At 36.0% G+C, this 19,613-nt stretch overlaps 1 protein-coding gene across 1 annotated transcript; it reads right to left on the bottom strand.

Annotated features, from left to right (window-relative positions):
• On the bottom strand, window positions 1-10,449 carry LOC101307642. Its single transcript, XM_004308629.1, has 19 exons — window positions 10,315-10,449; window positions 9,802-9,876; window positions 8,978-9,093; window positions 8,012-8,126; window positions 7,777-7,905; window positions 7,015-7,062; window positions 6,692-6,855; window positions 6,397-6,593; window positions 6,001-6,293; window positions 5,680-5,829; window positions 5,034-5,558; window positions 4,796-4,942; window positions 3,247-3,319; window positions 2,718-2,842; window positions 2,267-2,467; window positions 2,048-2,185; window positions 1,837-1,965; window positions 445-672; window positions 1-282 (listed from the first exon to the last, which is right to left on the bottom strand). The coding sequence occupies exons 1-19, from the start codon at window positions 10,447-10,449 to the stop codon at window positions 127-129; spliced, it is 3,144 nt and encodes a 1,047-aa protein (XP_004308677.1). The 3' UTR covers window positions 1-126.
• Between the last annotated feature and the right edge of the window lie 9,164 nt (window positions 10,450-19,613).

Below are 19,613 nucleotides of genomic sequence, written 5' to 3'. Positions count from 1 at the left end.
GTGAGGCCGATATCAGGAACAACAACACTACAAACAAGGAGTTTTCAGTGATTGAACTTGGGACTCACTCGTTACTCCAATGCAAAACTCAATTCTTACAATGGCTACCAAGCTTATCTCTACAAATTAGCAACCAGCAGCCTTTAAAAAGTTATCATAGGGGCTCGACGCAGGTAGCTGAAAGCGGGGATAATGTTGGAATCCAGTTGCACAAGGCATCGGACCATTGCCAACAGGTTGGTTGACCGGAACAGCATTTGCATCAAGGAATGGATTACCACTCTGCAGTTCCAGGCAGGTTCAAGACTCAGAACAATTTGCTAAAAGACTAAGAGGCTAACACAAGAATCACAAAGATCAAATAAAAACTATAATGCATGCTATAGAAGGACAGATCTCCAATATTTTTCCATTTAATATGTCAATCCAAGAGAAAGGAAGTACCGTAGGAACACCCAGGACAACCGAAGGAGGCACTTCGTTTAATACACTGCGATCCTGAGTAGAAAATCTAATCAAACTTTCTTGCCTTTGTTGGGCAACTGTGAATGCAGACAACTTCTTCTGCTTCCCCATTTGAAGGGCTTCACAATGGCCAGCCATTTCCATGTAAGGGATATCTGAAGCAGTTGAAACTGATATTCTACCTACTTGGTGAGTTGTCTCCAAAACCTGCATACAAATCCACTTGCTTAGAAATATGTACAAGCTCCTAATCAAAGAGGTAGACCAATTAGTGCAAGAAGAGTCCAATCTAGCTGAATCCGTTTTGTCACCACTGTCATTTGGCACTACGCACCATTATGATTAGTAGTTTAGTACCATTGCAATGGACACTAATCACGTAGCAACTACCACCCACCCTTCTCAAATTCATCATCTACTACAGTAGCCATCATATTCCCCATGTAACCCATTATCACTTTTTCCTAGTTAATGACCGTGTTGTAGTCTGGACTCTGCATCTGCAAATAGGCTAAGGGAAGCGTGGGAAGTGGCTAAAGTGCTTCCACATAGCTAGAAACGGTTTTCATTGAACCCCAAAGATGCAAGAAAAGTGTCTCTAGCATTCACTAATCACGTAGCAATTCATGAAAACAACAAGAGCAGTTACTTAGTACTGGATCTAAATGTTTTCTGATCTATAAAAATGAAAACCACGCAAGATAGAATCCTTTTGCCATAGTTTCACATTTTCTGATGAAAACCGAATCACTTGGAGTCACAAGCTCTGTCACAAACATTATTCATAAATACATTGCTTTTTTTGGGTCAAGACTCAAAAATAGTGTTCATTTCACGCATATCTGATACTCCCCTTTCTTATTTACCTCTAGGAATCCTGAATTTCAAAGTGCATATCCCCTCATCACTTTTGCCCACACTTCCCTAAGAAGAGGCTTGTTCATATTGAGGAATGACCTATATGCAAACTCATTACTTTTTTATCATATCCATGTCATTGCCTATTCCGGATCCTCTGATCATATCTTTGTAAAATTGTGAACAGGAAACTACACTCTTGTTAGAAGAAGGAATCAGAAGCTATGGAAAAATCTAGAAATTCCAACATAGTTCTCTTCAGTTCCTTCTTTTTGGTTTCACTCTGATGAGTTAAACACTAGTATATCATTCTTTGCTAAGGATATACCCCAACTCTACTAAAGCCAGAACTAGTAAAATCCCAAAGAAGAATCAGTTCTCAATACGGTTAGCATTTAGGTCAGCAACAATTCATATAGTTTCATTTTCATTACATTAACTACTGTATTCATCAAAGGCATTTTGACACTATATATAGTTACACTATATCAGTGAGCATGATACCATACTTACCGAATCCAAAAGTTCATTGACGCTGATGAGGCTCAGATTTTCTACGGCCAGTTTCGTGTTCGTATCTGTTTGACTTTCAGATGCACTGGGTAAAGCGTCTTCATCAATTATGAACATTGGAGGCTCAACCTGCACAGTAAAACCCATTGTGTACATTTATTTTGTTTGCAGATATAGACAAAAAAAAGTTGAAATGATTCAAGTAACTTACAGTATTAGGAGCTGCATTTTCTGGTAAGCCAGATTGGTTGATTTGAACGGGAGTTTCCATGCACAATGGAGCTCCCAAAGGACATGTATCATCAGGAAGAAAATCGTTCAGTAACTGCTGTCTCATAGTTGAAAATTCCTGTAGTACAACTAAACAGTCAGCATCCCAATTCTAATAACAAATAAGATACGTCTCATATCTTCAAGTACGGATATTTACATCTGATGATTTTGCCAGTGTCTTCACTATCATGGTAGCATATGATTCCTTAGATTGGGTATCAGCTTTTTCTAAAGCCGAAAGTGACCTTAAAGCATCTTCATCATCTTCTTTTGATCCATAAACTTTCCTTGGTTGGTCAGGGCCAGATTCAATAGCCTGTAACTTGGAGTCATCAACTAACTGTAGAAATGGATCAACCTGATAAACAAGTCATTACAGGATGCAAATCAGTATCAAGTGATGTTAAATTTATGTACATTCTTCCATGACTAAGAAACTCTATATCTATGTACATACTTCCAAGACTAAGAAACCCTATATATATATATATATATATATATGTGTGTGTGTGTGTGTGTGTGTGTGTGCACTAGGGGGTTTGTTCCACAACAATGAAGAAGTTAGAGCATAAATAAGCAAAAAGATAAACCGGTTCTGTTACACCTACTGTTTCATTTGCAAGTGCTGCTTTAGCAGAAGGAGCAAGGCCAACAATGTTGTAGGCTTTAGCTGAGAAGATAATCATCGATGTTGCCAAGGTAAAGAGAGATCTGCGTCTTGACGGCTGCAACCCTGAAAATTTGAAAAGAAATCCCCCACTTAGAAAAAAACAGCGCAAGGAAAACATTACGACTTCCCAATGTGAGTTCTAACCATCATATTTCAAAGCAATGAGGTTAGCATACATTATCCAATCCAGAATAGCAAACTAACGTTTTAATATCTCGTCCTCATCAAAATCATATCCTTCTGGCTTCTGAAAGAAGAATCAAGTATAACAAGAGAGAAGTATAATAATACTACCAAACCTCAATCACTAATTGAACCTTTTTATACCATTCGATTCCTAAATGTTACAGTTATTAGATAAGTATAGTTATGACCTACGTAATCAAACTTTAATACTGCATTGAAAGAATTTCATAATTTACAAGAAGTTATAATTCTATGAATACTATTTGGACCTGAGTACTCACCTTCACCAAGAGAAATGCTCCTTAATGAAAATGCTAGTTGAAAACTGCGGATCAGAGTCTCATGGGAGGTGTTCTACATGAAACAGCAGATCAAAAGAAAGAAAAATGTGAAAAAGAGGAACAGAAAGAAATCAAAGAGTTATGACAAGAGCAATGAATACATAAAAGTTGATTTACTCTCCCGGTTAGTAGTTATCAACTTCTGATTACTAGGAATGATCGATGTACTATAACTTTTGTAAATCAAATACAGCAATCCTTTGTCACTAAATCTCTTCTATTTAACATGGTAACAGGGTGATACGCTCCTGAAACTAAACCCATTACAGCACCCTTTCAGTTTCTTTATTTCCCTAGATAGCCTATCCCCTCCTCAGAACACAGTAGCCTTTCTACTTCCCAGCAAGCCCAAGGAGAGACCTCCCATTGTGACTCCTTCAAAATTAAATGAGCAAGTAGCCTAGGGGACAATGAGATTGGATATTTGGAATAAGAGTGAACCAACTTGGATATCTGGTATAGCGGTTATAGACACATTTTCATCTGAAATGCAGAAATAAAATGTACAGTAGGCCGCTAGGCGTGTCTTCGGAAAATTTTGACTATCAAGTCAAAGAGTTCTCAAGTGGCTTCCAAGAGTCCTAGGCATGTCTTCTTGAAGTTTGACTTAGAACAGTAAACACAAGGTCACTGAAATTGAGTTCAGCATAGATTGCTTTCTTAAAGTATTTCTCCTTCAGTAGTTTATAGGTCTTCAGTTACTAAAGATTAGTGATTTTGGTTTTAACCCCAAAGAATGAAGCATAGGTAGACGATGATATTTATGATGAGGTGAAGTACACTATTTGAGGTGCTCAGTGAAGCTGAAAGTTTAAGTTTTCTCTAGTACCATTCCCTAACTAAAATAAAAAGAAGGAAAAACTGCAAATGGATTCTCCGTTTTCCTTTTTTGTTTTTCTCTATTCCTCTCGGTGGCAGAGGAGAGACCGAAGACTCAAAATCCATGGCCAGTGTGTTTATTTGAGTCTAAACTTGAGGGTCACACACATAGTAGTGAATTTTTCTTGTCATGCTTTGAATGAAGCTTATCATTTTATTCTTACTCCAAGTTTCCTGTTTAATAGTTTTAGAAGCCGACAGTGTTAATACGTACTGGAAATAGAGATGGTGCATACTTGTGTACATGGGTCATGCATCCTTGGAGCTAGCTTTCTTTGTCGAAAGCTCGTATTGTATAAAAATGCTAAATTTTACCCCAAAAAATACCCACTTTCCAAAAACATAATATGAAGACTATGCAATACATCATCAGCTTATTGCATTTGAAAAATAAAAAAGCGAAGAAATGATTCAAAGAATTGATAAAGCAGCATAGTTTTTTAATGCCAATCTTTGTGGTTATGCTGCTTTAACCTTTCATTCAGTTCGCAAGTCCATACTAAATGAAAAATCTGTGTTTGCAGTTTTGCACAAGAATGGATAAAGCAGCATAACCACAAAGACTGTCATCATAAATGCATAGCTAAACCTACAAGAGTGAAAGTTATACCTTAGTCCGAGCATATAGCAACACAAGGCTGTAGGAATGAGCAATTGCTTGATAGTTTTCGGGCGTATTCAGAGGGTAGATGGACTGTGCCCAGATAGATGAAAGCAGAAGGGTAATTTGGCGACTGCTTAACCTAAGGGACATTGTCTGCAAAAATTAGAGAGAAAGAAAAGTGGTCATCAGAAAACGATAAGGGTTCATTCTATTCACCATAGATAACAGAATCAACAATCCATACCGATTCTTTTTGTGGAACAATTGGAGCTGTTGAATCAGTACTCATAGTTGATGATTGCCTTTTCATACTGTAGGCTCGGCTTAAAGTCGACTTCAATCTGTTAACTGTAGGATGGTTGTTGGCTGTAGCTTCCTGAGCCCCTAGCTCAATTGAAGCCGCTTCGTGTTTTTTTAAACTAAACTTGGATTTCAACCTGTTCAACATAGTGTGGTTAGTAATCTTTGCTTCTTCACCAATTAAAGCATTGTCCTTGGTGTCATGACTGATGTGTTCTTGCGAGTGAGATGGCTCCTTCTTCAATTTCTCGAAAAGAGCAGCTGAAGAAGAAAACACAGATACTGTTCTTGAGAGTGTCCTTCCAATAGGATTTTTCTTTGGAGCGTGGTGAGTAGCAGCAAGAGGACGGGGGCAAACAGAAGATGGAACAAGAACAACAGAAAATATACGGTGTGCACCGACTCTGGTTTCATGGTCAGGATAGACCATAGCTACGAGTAGCTGATGAAATAATGCCTCAGGAAAGGTCTACAGAGTTCCAGACAATCAAACCAGAAAATGGAAACAAATGAGAATTAGAAACTGTTGTGGTAAATTAATGAAAAATAAATGTAAATCAATGCAAGTGTAAGAGTTGATGAACTCTTGCCTTGTTTTGATATGACAGATTAGGTATTGTTGCCACAATTTGACCAGTACGGTAAACAGCAGAAATCAAAGTTCTCGCCATAACAGTAATATTAGACATGTTTTCTAACATCACAGCCATCATGTCAAGAACAGGACCTGCGTCTCCTACCTGCCAAACATAAGAATATAGAAAAGTTTAGTTCCAAATTTTAAATATTAGGCATAAATTATTTTTCCCTCTTTGTGAAAAGTAATAGAATTTATTTAACAGAAGAGAAATTCTATCACAGGGGACGAGAAGTTCAAACTTATAATGAAATATGAAAGATGTTACCATCACCTTATGTGTCAACTGAACAAGGCAGTCATCCACTGCTGCTCGAAATTTTTGGTTCCATTCAATAACTTCAGCCCCCAAATTTGAATCATCAAGTGAGCAATGTATACTTTTTCGCAGATGTCTCATCATATCACTCAATGCACCAATTATAGCAACTGATGATTGAACCTTTGTTTCTCGAGCAAGCGAGGTGACAACATCAACAATGACCAGCTGCATATTTGGGTTTTTAAGAACATTCTTGTGATCAAGATGCTTAATTAAGATGGACAATATGAAATGCCTGTTCTGCCCTGCAAGAAATTACAAAGTCCTCAAAGTATCAAATGAAAAGATTGCAGGAGAAAGACAACAAAGGACAAAAAAGTAAAAAGAAATCTAATGATATTCATATACCAGAATTTTCAATTATTAACTGCATATCCATCAAGACAGATAGAGCAAGTCCATGTTTAGGAGACCAGAGATTGCCATTATCAAAATATCGGAACAAAGAGTCCAAAACCCGCCGTACAGTTGTAGCTTCCTTGGCTAACTTAGCAATGTTATAGAGGCAAACCCTTGACCAAAATCCAGGATTGTGCAAATCCTCTCTGTAACAACAGAAAGCAGAAGAAAGGTACATGTTATTGTTAGGTACGAAAGGGATACACAGCGGCAATTACTAAGCATTGTACAAGAAAAAAAGTACCCTGAGACATTGACGTCCCCTTTTTCACCTACTATCAACCTCGAGGAAGAAATCCTTCTCATGGGTTGTACTGAAGGAGAAACTTCTTCCAAATCTCCAAACTGGGCATCTTGTTCTGAATTTTTCTTTACACCTCCATAATTTTCTAAGACAACTGAAACAACCTGATTTTAAAACAAAAATAAAAAGTTACTGGAAGCTAAACATCAGGATCAATTATGTGAACAGGGCATGATCACTTCTTTGCCATTATGGAATCAGCAATCAAGAAAAGTGATAGACAACAAATTATCTAAAATAAGAAAGAATTCCAAATAACTTACATTGTCAAACTCTGTTGAAATGTGAGAGAATTCACCCATGAACCAAACCTGCACATGAAATTATTTCACAATGTTAAATTCTACTCAAGCGTGACGGTGCTTGTGACAGAAAATCCATCCAGCAAGAAAAGTCCCAGTCTTCTAGATAAGGATTTGTGATAACAAATAGAAAAGGAAATGCCTAATTATAATTCAAAGTTTCGAACTGCCAGAGAGCAGCATGATATTATTTCTAGATTTGTATGCCAGATAAGGGACTCATTTTCAACATGCCAAGTCTAACACTTGATCCTTCACATCCTGAAAGTATGACTTCGCTATTCGACGATCATTCTTTAAAACCAAAACAGGCAGCAGAATCAGTTGAGAAACATATTATAGATGCCAAGTTCTACTATATAATGGACTCGCATAAAGTTAAAGGCAGGTATATATGTATGATACATACAGCAGGGGAACTAGACTATGACATTGCATTACCCATTATAGTCTTCTCTCTTTGTTTTGTGTGTGAAGGTGGGAGGGGGCAAGGGGCAATGAATAAACAGTTACATACATCCAGTGAAGTATGGGTGGAAGAAAAAGAACTTGGCTTTAGGATTCCTGGTCAAAATTGTTGGAAAATTTTACTACTGAATTTTGAACCTTCTAATTCTTTTCTTTTTTTTTGTTGGGATTTAACAATTGTCAGTTTCTGATAATATATGCAAAATAAGGGTCACAGCATGAAGTAACAACAAAAAGAAAATGTGGATAGATTACCATTGAGGAAAGAGCTTGAAGCCCAGCTGCCCGCACTTTCATTGCCGTCCCATCCTCCCTCATTTCTTGAGCTATTTGACAAAGTTTTGGAATCATGCTGTCTAGGTTAAACATATATGTACCATCCTTCTGCATAGTCAAAAAGGTCACATGATCTAATAATTATCTCAAATGGAAAAGAAGAAAAAGACAAAGACAAAACAATCTGAAGGATGAAGAACAGAACAATTCCCACCTGATTATTCACAAACTCGAAAAGAGTTTGGCATCCTAAAATGCGCATTTCATCATGTCGTGATTGATCAAGTAGAATTTGAACAATGGTAAGTAAACTACTTGCAAACAATGGCCTGCAAACATAAACAGATCAAAGCTTGCATAGCAGTGAACAACTTCAGAATATAGTTGTGTGAGTTCCCAAAAAATCACTCACCATCTAGACAGAAAAGTATTGCACAAAAGACTACTGGAAGAAATAGAAGACAAACCCACAGAAAGTAATTTTCTTGTGTCTCATACTCATTTTACACTACAATGACACACATGAAGATTACTCTAGTGATCATGGTAAACACAATGAGTCTGACAAAAAAAAAGGCTAAGTTACATGATACACAAAAATGTTTAGTTTGAATGTTTTCATCTTCATGCATGTGTGCGCGCACACACATTGTACAGACTCTTACGCCAAAAAAAAAAAAAAACACTGAAAACACCAATATATTACCACATTTGTGTTTGGCACTTTGGCTATCTGAGAAAAGTCATAAAATGAGTCTCAAGATTTTGCATCACCAATATGATAAAAAGCAAATAAAATAAGCATCATCCTGCATCTCAGAGTTATGTGCACTATTCTAGTCCATTAGCTTCTTCTGAATTCTATGCAAATATAAATTTCAGATACCAGATGTCACTATTTATTTTGTGTAATAATGGTTGGTACAGTAGTGTCCCTTCTTTTCACAGAGTAAAAGCATAAGCTAGGTGGATAGTGGAAGTTATAAGCGACAATTTCTTTGCTTCGATATGATTGTCTGGCTATATGAAATTTATCAAGAAATGATTAATTAATGTCTCAGTTAGAAAGTCGAAATGAACTTAGTACTCCAACCAACATATCCAGTTTTTGTCACAACTGAAGAAACATGTATGCTATGTGATAACCTTAATCTTTACTTTTACGTACTAAAGAACTCACATTTGATCCTTACAAGAAATCAACAACTTCCGGTAGACACACATGACCACTTTCACAGAGTGGAAGTTCTCAGTTCTCAAGTCCTTATAGCACCTTTGCTCCAGTGTAGTTGTGATCTGAAATATATGAACGTCTATCAACAAAAGAAAAGAATACATGAATGAAAGTAAAATTAGACCTATAGCCTAGAACACCAGAAGATAAAGAAAACTGGTTGTCAACAGGTTAGAAAATGGTTTGCCAACATCAGATTTACGGTATACAAAATTATAACTGTCGGAGCCTCTTTTACAATTCAAATTAAATACCATGCTTAGGTGGGATGCAAAGAGGTGTGAATTTCTGTCTATGTAGTTTAGCTACCACTCTTGAATCATTTAGTAAAAATAAAATAAAAATAAAGACAGCGTTTCAACTAATGGCATGCAGCACTGAACTATACATCTCACAATTTAAGCTTCCTCATCTTCATCTTAATAATTTATATAAATTCTTTCACAAAAAGTCGCTTTTCATCCCCTTTACTATAACAGAATTGAATTATGCACTGATCTAGACCATTGCCTTAAACGATGTAGTTGCTATAACACACGATGATCACATCTTCCAAGTTCCACCTTACCTTACTAGTACTGTACCGAAAACTTCATTATTAAGCTTTTAATCATCTTTAAATTAGTTAAACTTTTCTGATATTCTAGATAGATCTTCCATATATAAGATGTACCAGAATTCCAAAGTTAGATAGATGACCACTTAAGTTCACATGCAGCAATATGATCCACATGTAGATAGGTTTCGAGCATAAAAACAAGAGCTAGCACCTTTGGAATACGGAGAGGAGTTTTTGAGGCGTATTCACATAGCTTACTGATCTTGCGGTCATTTGGTTCTTCATCCTGCCAGAATATTTTAGACATAATTCAGTGACAAGACAACTAAAGGAACAACCACATTATGAAAAGTTGGACACGTATAACAGTTATGCTTAATCGGGGACAACAAATTGAACCAAAATCTGTATCTGTGGTTCGAAATTTCAAATCATGAAAATTTAATTTGTTTCAGAAGAGAAGGAACTAAACATTTTTCCTTTGTTTCCCCTCATTCCATACCTCACATCATAAATTCACAGTAAGAGGTGCTCATTTCTTGGGAAACAAGTTACCCTTACATGAACATAATTTTCATAGCATTTTATTCACAAACATCCCTAAAACCTTACAATCACCATGACAATTAATCTATGTAGAAATTTTCATTGCCCATCCAAAATGGAAAAAGATAAAATAAAAATAGAAAAAAATTGAAAATTGAAAATTGAACAAGTACATTACCGGAGAGCGAGGAAAAATCTCAGCGAGCAGCTTCTTGTATCGTTTGACGGGATGGCGTGATCTGGCGCGCAATGCAGGACAAAAGAAGCAGAGACTTTCACAAACAGGGAAAACTTGCCTTTGGATTAACCCCATCTTTGGCCTCACAACTCCTCTCGAGAAATCTCAACATACACCTGCTTTTGCAATTGTCTTGAATCAGATAGATAGGAATTGTTTTGACTGTTTTTTAATTTTTTTTAGGTGAGATAGAGATTGGGAATGAAATCGTGGGACTGGGGTGAAGGAGCCTCCGGCGATCGGACGGTGGAGGGAGAAGAACAAATGGGCGCGAGAGCGCCGGATCACCGAAGTTCACCACCGGAGGAGGAGGAATGTTTTCTGAAGAGGGGGTAAAAGAAAGTAAAAACAAAATTGTCACTCTCTTTCACCATTTCATTATTACCAGTTTTGGGCTTTTAAACCAAACTGCTACTACTTCAACTGCTATATTTGGCACTCTTGTTTTTTCTTCTGCCTTTTTAAGGAGTAATTTTCGTGCTCAATCTGATATTACTTTATTTTCTAAACGTCTGATTATCTATTACTAGCCTTTCATAATGATGTAATATTTTATAATTTTTGTACGTTACGTTTGGGTGAGAGATTTTTATATTCTTGAGAAATTCTAAAATAATAATGTTTAGTTTCTCATCAATTGAAATTCCATTAATTGCAATTTCCACTATTTAGTTATGTCTATTTGAGATTTGAACTATTTTTGCACCCTTTTTTGGTAGGACGAAATGGGCTTGGTTCTGGTCTATGCATCTTGTATGTGTTTTCTGTCCTAGGCAAGCGGTGCGTATTTTGTATGGTCTGGCAGGATGAAATTAAGTGTCGTCAGATTTGTTTTCTGGCGGCAACATAGTAGAAAAACTGTTTTATTAGACATTAGGATATGTAGTCGGGCTATATATCTACTGATCTTTCTGTTATGCCACCGCTATGACAAAACAAATATAGAATCGCCTTTAGGATAATATTCTTTGCTAGTTGGTGCTTGTTAGAATACAAGCAAATATGGAATCGTCATCGCTGTGACAAAACAAATATGGAATCGCCTTTAGGGTAGTATTCTTTGCTAGTTGGGCTACATATCTACTGATCTTTTTGTTATGCCACCATTGTGACAAAACAAATATAGAATCGCCTTTAGGGTAGTATTCTTTGCTAGTTGGTGCTTGTTAGAATACAAGTACGTTGTAGAGATTCTTGATATTACTTCGCATCTTTGTATTCAGGGATTTAGGCATTATATCCCCTCTTATATTCGACGGTTTCATTAATGACAGCTTGATTGTACCAGCTCTTTATTCAAAAAAAAAAAAAAAAAAAAATACTTAATGTCGCCGCTCTCTCCTTCTCCAAACCCTAAACTCCCCACTCCCCCAATGGAAGCCGACGTCGACATACTCATTAAGGGGAATCCTTTTCTCCATTCCAATCCTCCAATGTCGTCTCTCGGTAACTGTCCCATCACGTCAATCTCTCTGGCCGATTGTTTCGATCAACCATAACCTCCAAATATCTCAAGAGAAACCTCAAAAGAAAACTGGCCTTGGGTGTTGGAGACGTAGTATAGCCTTCGAGCATTTGATCCGGCCACGACGAGGGAGGCTCAAGGATGTTTGGTGTGAACTAGACAAGAAGACAATGGTGATCCTTATGACTGGAATTTGGGCATGGGTGTTTTGTTGAAATGGAATGGCCTTACTTTTTCTTTCTTTTTATTTTCTTATTATTAATTTCTTGTTAATTAAGTAACAAGAAAGATGTCAATGGCGTTGTCGACCCAGATTGGTATCAGTCTTGATGTCAAAGGAAAGCTAGATATACTGAAGCGAGCAAGCAAAGTTTTTCATTGCATTGTGGAAGGACGTCCATACCAGATGAATGCGGTGGTCATTGTTGCTGAAATATTGATGATCGGCGTCAACTCATAAATTTGTCAATGTCATTTGCTTCATCATTTTATAATTTATCCCTAGCTACGATAGTGGGTTTCCCTATACGTAATGCAAAAGTTGGGGGTTAAGTTCGCCATCAAAGCCCAGAACTTGGAGAAAAAAAGAAAGGAATGAACTTTGTGGGTAAGAATATCCCGTCTCGACGGGTCCAATTGTATTTTTGATTTAATGTTGACATGATTGAATTTGTTATTTGTATTGGTGTATGAGTATAACTTGTATTAACGCCTAAGTTTTAGTTTGACATATCAGACAATTTTCTTCTCTTTCACTGTTTTACATACTTACCTACATATATCAAATTTTACTACATTATGACTAACTACGATTGGATGTATAGATTTTTTTACCGTATTTTGCTACATTATGGATTTATTTCTTAACTGTTTTGTATTCAGTTGTGATATATTAACAGTTGAGTATATTACGGGCACTCTTAAAAGTAAATTAGGAATTTACTTATTTTGAAGGCTAAGTCTTCTCCTTGCTTTTAAGATATGTGTTTCTCTATTCGCACCTTCATTAGTCTTTAATCATGTCATGTTCGTGTAAGTTGTATGATGTTCGTATTTGTCTTTTAAGACAAAATTTATTGTATCAAAGAAGAAATTAAGCTAAGAAAATTTTGATCTCACCTTACACGATAAGGGTGGTTCATAATATGACGCACAATCTCAATCCTATAAAATCTAAGATGTTCGCATTGTGCAACTTATCTTCCATAATTTGTGATTTACTAACTACTACAATAAAGTTTCGATGACAGCACTTTAATGACGTTTGCCCAAAAACGTCATTTTATACTTTTTCTATGATGTTGTTGGAAGCGAACAACATGAATCTGAATTTCATCTTCTTTTTTTCTATCATACAAACAACTGAAATGCTAAAATGAGTCTAATATGAATTTCATCTTAAGTTCATGATAAACGTCATTGTAATTCTTACTATTTGATAACGTTTTTCAACGGTGTCATCGCAACGTCATGATAAATGTTTCTAGGATGTTTGATAAATATAGTAAATTAGAAAAGAGTCATGACGATTGGAAAACATCATGAAATGTATTTTAATGACGATTGATCAATGTTGTTAATTGTTTTCTATGACATTTGAAAAATCTTCCATGACGTTTAGGCAATGTCATTGAAAATTTGAAACGTCATGAAAGAATTTTCATTACATTTTACAAACGCCATTGAAAATGTATGGAAACCATGACTCTGATATAGACGACGAAGTAGATAACGGTTGAAAAAAAGTCATAAAAGCCCTTTCATAACGTTTTTCATACGTCATTGAAACTTTTTGTGTAGTAGTGACTATATGTTCGTCAAACTCTAATTCTTGTGACTTTTACATTCTCTAATTCATGGCTTGCACTATGGTTATTAAGGTAATCGTTCAAGATTCAAATACAATAATTGAAGCAAGAATATAAAATAGACTGACAATACGAAACAACGTCCTTAATATGTACTCAATTGAACAATTTTATGAAAAAATTGGCCACTTCAGACGTGTCAAATGTCTCATAATAATGAAGTGAGCCATTTTGGAAAAACAATGCAAAATCACGAAACCCATGCTTATATCTTGCCTTAATTGGGACAAGTAGCGAAGTGTATATGTAATACCCCAACCTTACTACAACCATTAAGTGATGACTTTTTTTTGAGTTTAAATTGTATTGGAGTATTGAGTCTTACTATGAACTTCAAGTGATAACTTTTTTTAGAGTACGTTTAAATTGTATTAGAGTACTGATGAGCCTAAACTTGTAAAGTTTTTTGCGCCTAAGCTTGAGCCCAATTGCGAAACAACTAAAGAATTGAGGGTAGAACAACGATATTGCTTCTCCGATGATTATCAAGTTGCAACCGTGACACCTTTCATCTATTATAGATAAAAAAAAGACCTATTTGTAAAGTTTTTTTGTTTTTTTTTGTTTTTTAATATGTTTTGTTGTTGTTTATGTCACATCCCGACTCTTATATTTTTACCTTATTTACTAGCTGGTTTATAATAAGAATTTTACCGTATCCGTCATTGAGTTAATAGTTTAATTGGTCCCTAGAGGGGTTTCGGGGACGATTATGTGCGGAGGATTATTCGTAAGAGGAAAATACGACGACGGTAAAAATAGTAAATTTTAGCTAGTAAAAGGTAATTTTTATTCGGGTATTATTTTTCAGGGTGTTTCATTTTTGGAATTGGGTTGTTTAAAGGTGTGGACCGGTTTGGGGTGTGAGGCCCAAACCCATTTTTCTCTTTTCTCTCTTTTCTACCCGGTTCTCTCTCTCTCTCTCTCCCCGATTTTCTTCCTCCCGCTGCCCGTTCGTTCGGCCGTCCTCCTGCCGCCGTCCGGCCACCAGCTGCCGCCGCTCCAGCCCAGTTCGGAGCCCCGCCACCTCCTCTCCCTCCCCGGCCTAGCCCCCGAGCCTCTAACCCGCCGGAAGAGGAGAAATCCCGCCGGAGACGCCGGGAAGCATTTCGCCGGAACTCCCTCCTCTGGCCACCAATCTGGGCAAGCTTGGTACGGTTTTGTAGCCCTCCAACCCAGCAGCCTTGCCCAGTTAGGCTTGGATTTTTGGTTTGTGCTGGTCAGGAAAGTTGTAGAGCATGATGAGGAGATTATTCTATCAAAATTTCATAGGTTTTGGAGGTCGCCGGAATTGGCCTCCGGCCGCCGCTGCCGGTTGGGAGATTTTTATGTTTTTAAATGTGGAATATTAAGGGGAGTTTATTGAAGTGAGTTATGGAATTTTTGGATGAGTTTTGGATAGGTTTGTGATTTTCCGAAGTTTGGTATTTTTGGCGGTTAATTAATGTAGAATCCGGCCGTAGGATTTAAGTCGTATTCTGTGGGAAGTTGTTGTTACGGCTGCCGGTATGTTCGGCGAAGTTTGAGCCGTATTGAGTTAAGAATGGCGAATATGGGCAACGATGAGTGTGTGGGAGGCTCACGTTTAATTTTGCCCATTTTGTTTAAATATTGGTTTTTTGGTGGGAAATTAATTATATATTTGGAACAGGACGAGAGGAGGCCCAAGCAGAGGAAGCCTCGGAGCGTCATCAGACTTAGGCCTAATTTGTGAGTGGACTTTGTTTTTAATTTGAAAGCATGCGATGCATTATGTTGTTGATTAGATATTCTTCACCTGAGATTTATGATTTTTCGGATAATTGGCAATTTTCCTCCTTTGGAGAGATCCCGAAAATGAGATTTTCGGTGGATATGATTATTGGATGTTTATGATGATAGTATGTATATGTAAATGCTAGCTAGCCATACGTGCTGATCCGCCATAATGAGGTAAAATACCATTATGGTGTGACGTGAGTGTTAGACACAAGCGTAGTAGCCCTATATGAAAACTATTTTTTTATTTGGTTTATTTAGGTTTTCATATAGGGAGTCCACACGTATATACACTCGTGCTTTTTCCGCCATACTGAGGTACAATTCCATTATGGTGTGACATGAGCGTTAGACGCAAGCGTAGTAGCCTTGTATGAATTTCTATTTTTCTAATTTGTTCTTAGAATTCATGCAAGGAGTCTGACGAGTGTAAATACATACACTTATATATGTTTATATATAATTTAGCCTAAGAGGCTGTATTTTATTAAGTTTTGGAGACTAGCCGGTGCTGGTCGTGAAGTTGCCTATTTTTTTGAGTTGAGCGCTTTTTGAGCGATTGCATGCAGTATTATTTTATTTGGAAATTAAATTGGGGAAGCATAAAGAAATATTTTTATTTAATTTATTTTTGTCCACTCACTCTAACTGTTCCACATGTTTTCCCCTAGGCCCTTCGTTTTAAATTGCCTAGTCTGCAGAGTTCAGGTTGGACCTAGTAGGAGACGAGGCATAGTTACCCGCTTTTCCGCCAGTTTTCATCAGTAGGTTACATGTTTAACCTACTAGTGTTTTCTTGCTTCCGCTAGTGTCTAGTAGCTCTGAATACTTTAGGATTATTGTATATTATTCCGGTGGTGTGCTCGGTCGGTTGACTTTATGTTTAGAATTGTTGAAGAATAATATTTGCTTTTATTTAGCTGGATAATTGTGTGATATTTTTGGAAGTGTTGTAGTAAGTGTGTGAATTGGAAATTTTTCGGGTTAGGGTTGTCCATTTTCAAGGGAGGTATTACCAATCTTTTCGGTAAATTTTCCTTGGAGGTGGTCCTCGCACGACTTACTCCGGGTTTCAGGGTGAAATTCGGGATGGGTCGTGTCAGTTTATATATAGGAAAGGTCGTGTCTGGATGTTATATTGTTAACATTTTCATTTTTTTTTCACTTTCCAGGGGTACCGGCTTAAACAAGTTACATGTTTGGTATTTTGCTTGTGCTTGTTTCTCCTTGATAGTTGTTGCTCTGCTTATTTGCTGGACTATCTCAGACTTTTGTCCCTTTAGTCCTTAACCGCAGCCTGGTAAGTTCATTGACCGTTCTTATGTGGCTTCCAGTATTATGCTCTCTATTGGTTTTGGTGATATTACTCTATTGAGGCCTCTTGTGATGTTTATGTGTGATGGGTTTGCTCTTTTTGGACCTGTCATTGTGTTTATACTCGCTCACTTTTTGAGTCGGTACACACACGATTTGGAGCTGAGGGTTTTACCTCAGGAGGAGTATCATCGTACGAGATATCGTGTGTTTGCAGCTATTATTACGATCTTGTTGACTATATTTTTAGGGATGATAGGCATTTATACTATTATCCTAAAATTGTTATGACTTACCATAAAGTTCAATGTTCTCTATGTCCTTGTATTATGTTCCATTTAGAGTCACCATCCTCCAAATAGGTCCTCATCCGGTTATGTTACGATAAAGTCCTAGGGCTTCTTTCCTATCGACGCTTATCTAGGATGCTAAGATTCGTTGTCCACTCCTATTGACGCTTCTCCAGGATGCTCAAACTGGTTGTCCACTCTTTCCCCTAAAGGATGTTTACCTTCACCAATAAAAGAAAAGGAACATCAGACGTCCATTGGTTTCAAAAACCATCTTCTCAGTACTTGAAAAAACGAAAAAAAACATATACATATACAGTACGAAAGAGAAACGTACAGAAGATATTCAATAATTTCGTAAGAAATAAATAATGTTACAATAACATTGATATTAAAAGGAAAGCTGTTAATAACCTTTGATATTGCAGTGGAAACTATTGATATTAAATCAACACCGACAAACATATCATCTTACTTCTGAGTAGAACTTGGTTGTAAAACAACACGCACATACTTATTTAGCATTCTGTAGTCATCATCGTCATACTGGAGTTTTTTCATATAAGCATCATAATGGTCTTGGAGTTTGTTCAAATTTTTTCATTTCTTATCTATCAGTGAATGTAGCTTGTGCGCCTTAACCCTCTCTCTTTGATACCGCTCATCTCTCCCTTTTAATTTAGCATGCAACCACATAAGCTTTTTAATGGCATTGACTGCTTCTGCCTCCTTATCTTTGAATTCACAAATATGCTTACCATAAAACTCATCAAATTCGTTCTCGAACTGCCAACAAGAAAAAAAAACAATCAAACCAGAGACTAAAAACTTGAGAGACATCGAAGTATATGTATTTGGCATCAGATACAGCAAACAACAAGAGAAATTTTATATATTCACCTCAAATAACTTAATACATATCCTTTTCTCAATACACCACTTATTTAATTTCTCATTCGAATATTTTACTAAATACACAACTCAAAGTACCTAAAATACTCTTAATCTAAAAATCCATGAAATATCATATTATGTGACTATATTAACACTATTATTATTATTGTATAATTAGTATGTAGTTTTATAAATGAACATTTTATAGATGTTCATATCTATTACTTATGTTCGTACATTCTTGAGAAATCCTTACAAATTCATTGTTCATTTCAAATTCTTAAACATGAAAATGATAAACAAGATGAAAAATACATATTTGAATAGTGTGTTTGGGTGAAAAGGAAAATATGTGAAATATAACGAAATATGTGTTCATATGCATAACAATTACATCGTTTGACACTTTGACACTTTAAACTTGGAAATTATGAATCTTTAAGGACAAAAAAGAAATGAATTGATTATCCATTTTCTTGCAAATTTTATGTTTACTTTAATAGTTTCCCTAAATAAGTTCTCAATCTTAAAAATTTAATTTGTTCTAATTCACTTTATAAGTTTCCAAAAATAAGTTTTCGTTTTTAATATTTTAATTTGGTTTATATTTCATATTATTAGTTTCCAAATATAAGTTTATTTTTAATATTTATATTGTATTACACATGTCTCTTTTGGTCATTTAACATACCAATCAAATCTGATTTAAAATATCAAATAATAGGGATGTGTATTAAGTTATTTACGGTGTGTATTTAAAACCACTCAAACAACAAATATGTTTAATTTTTTTTTATTTCTCTCTTCTTTTACCAGCTTTCATTTTCATCTTTGTCTTTTCATATAAAAGATTTAGTAATAATTTCCCCGGCAACGGCGCCAAAAACTTGATGTGTTTTAAAATGTTACTCGCAAACGCACGAATCAGTTGCAGCACAGATATGCAAGAGTGAGGTCGAACCCACATGGAATGTATGAAAATAGGAAAAACTAATCGAATCTAAATTAATTTAACACTAACTTAGTTGAATGAAAGTTGATGGTGAAGTAGCTAAGACAAATAAAATAGATAAAAGATTACCTTGATGACGAAGTAACTATGACATCGGATTCCACCACATTACTTGATAAGTCTCTAAATATTATCTACTAATTCCCGAATTAGGAGTAGCAATCTAGAAATCAATCTACTGCTTTCTCAAGATTTAACAATGAAGCACACATGAAATATATCTAAAGTAGACTCTTCTTCGCTTCTTAATTATGAACATCAAAGCATCACATGTACACAAACTTATTGAAACTACAAAAGATCAAAGTGTTTACAAAGCATCAAATGTGAAACAAGCTCATTTGAATGACAAGAGATCAAAGGAGTTCATATTAAATATTTTACAAAGCCAAGCATGGATTAATAAAAGTGACTTCCAAACTACCAAAAATGCATGACATTAAAGGTGAAAGGAACAAGGATTATTAATGCATTTTGAAGCAAGAGTCATAGGCATGGATAACATCACTATGGGAATTGTAGATAATTAAAAGAAACTTATTTCATAATGTGGTTTCCTCCTTAACCTTAGTTAAGGAAATTAGCAAGACATAGTACAAATTGAAAACATACTTAAACAAATACAAAACATTATATAA

The sequence above is a fragment of the Fragaria vesca genome, linkage group LG7 (genome assembly GCF_000184155.1).
Source record: "Fragaria vesca subsp. vesca linkage group LG7, FraVesHawaii_1.0, whole genome shotgun sequence".
In the NCBI taxonomy this organism is placed as follows: domain Eukaryota; kingdom Viridiplantae; phylum Streptophyta; class Magnoliopsida; order Rosales; family Rosaceae; genus Fragaria; species Fragaria vesca.
This window is presented reverse-complemented; position numbering and strand designations above follow the sequence as displayed.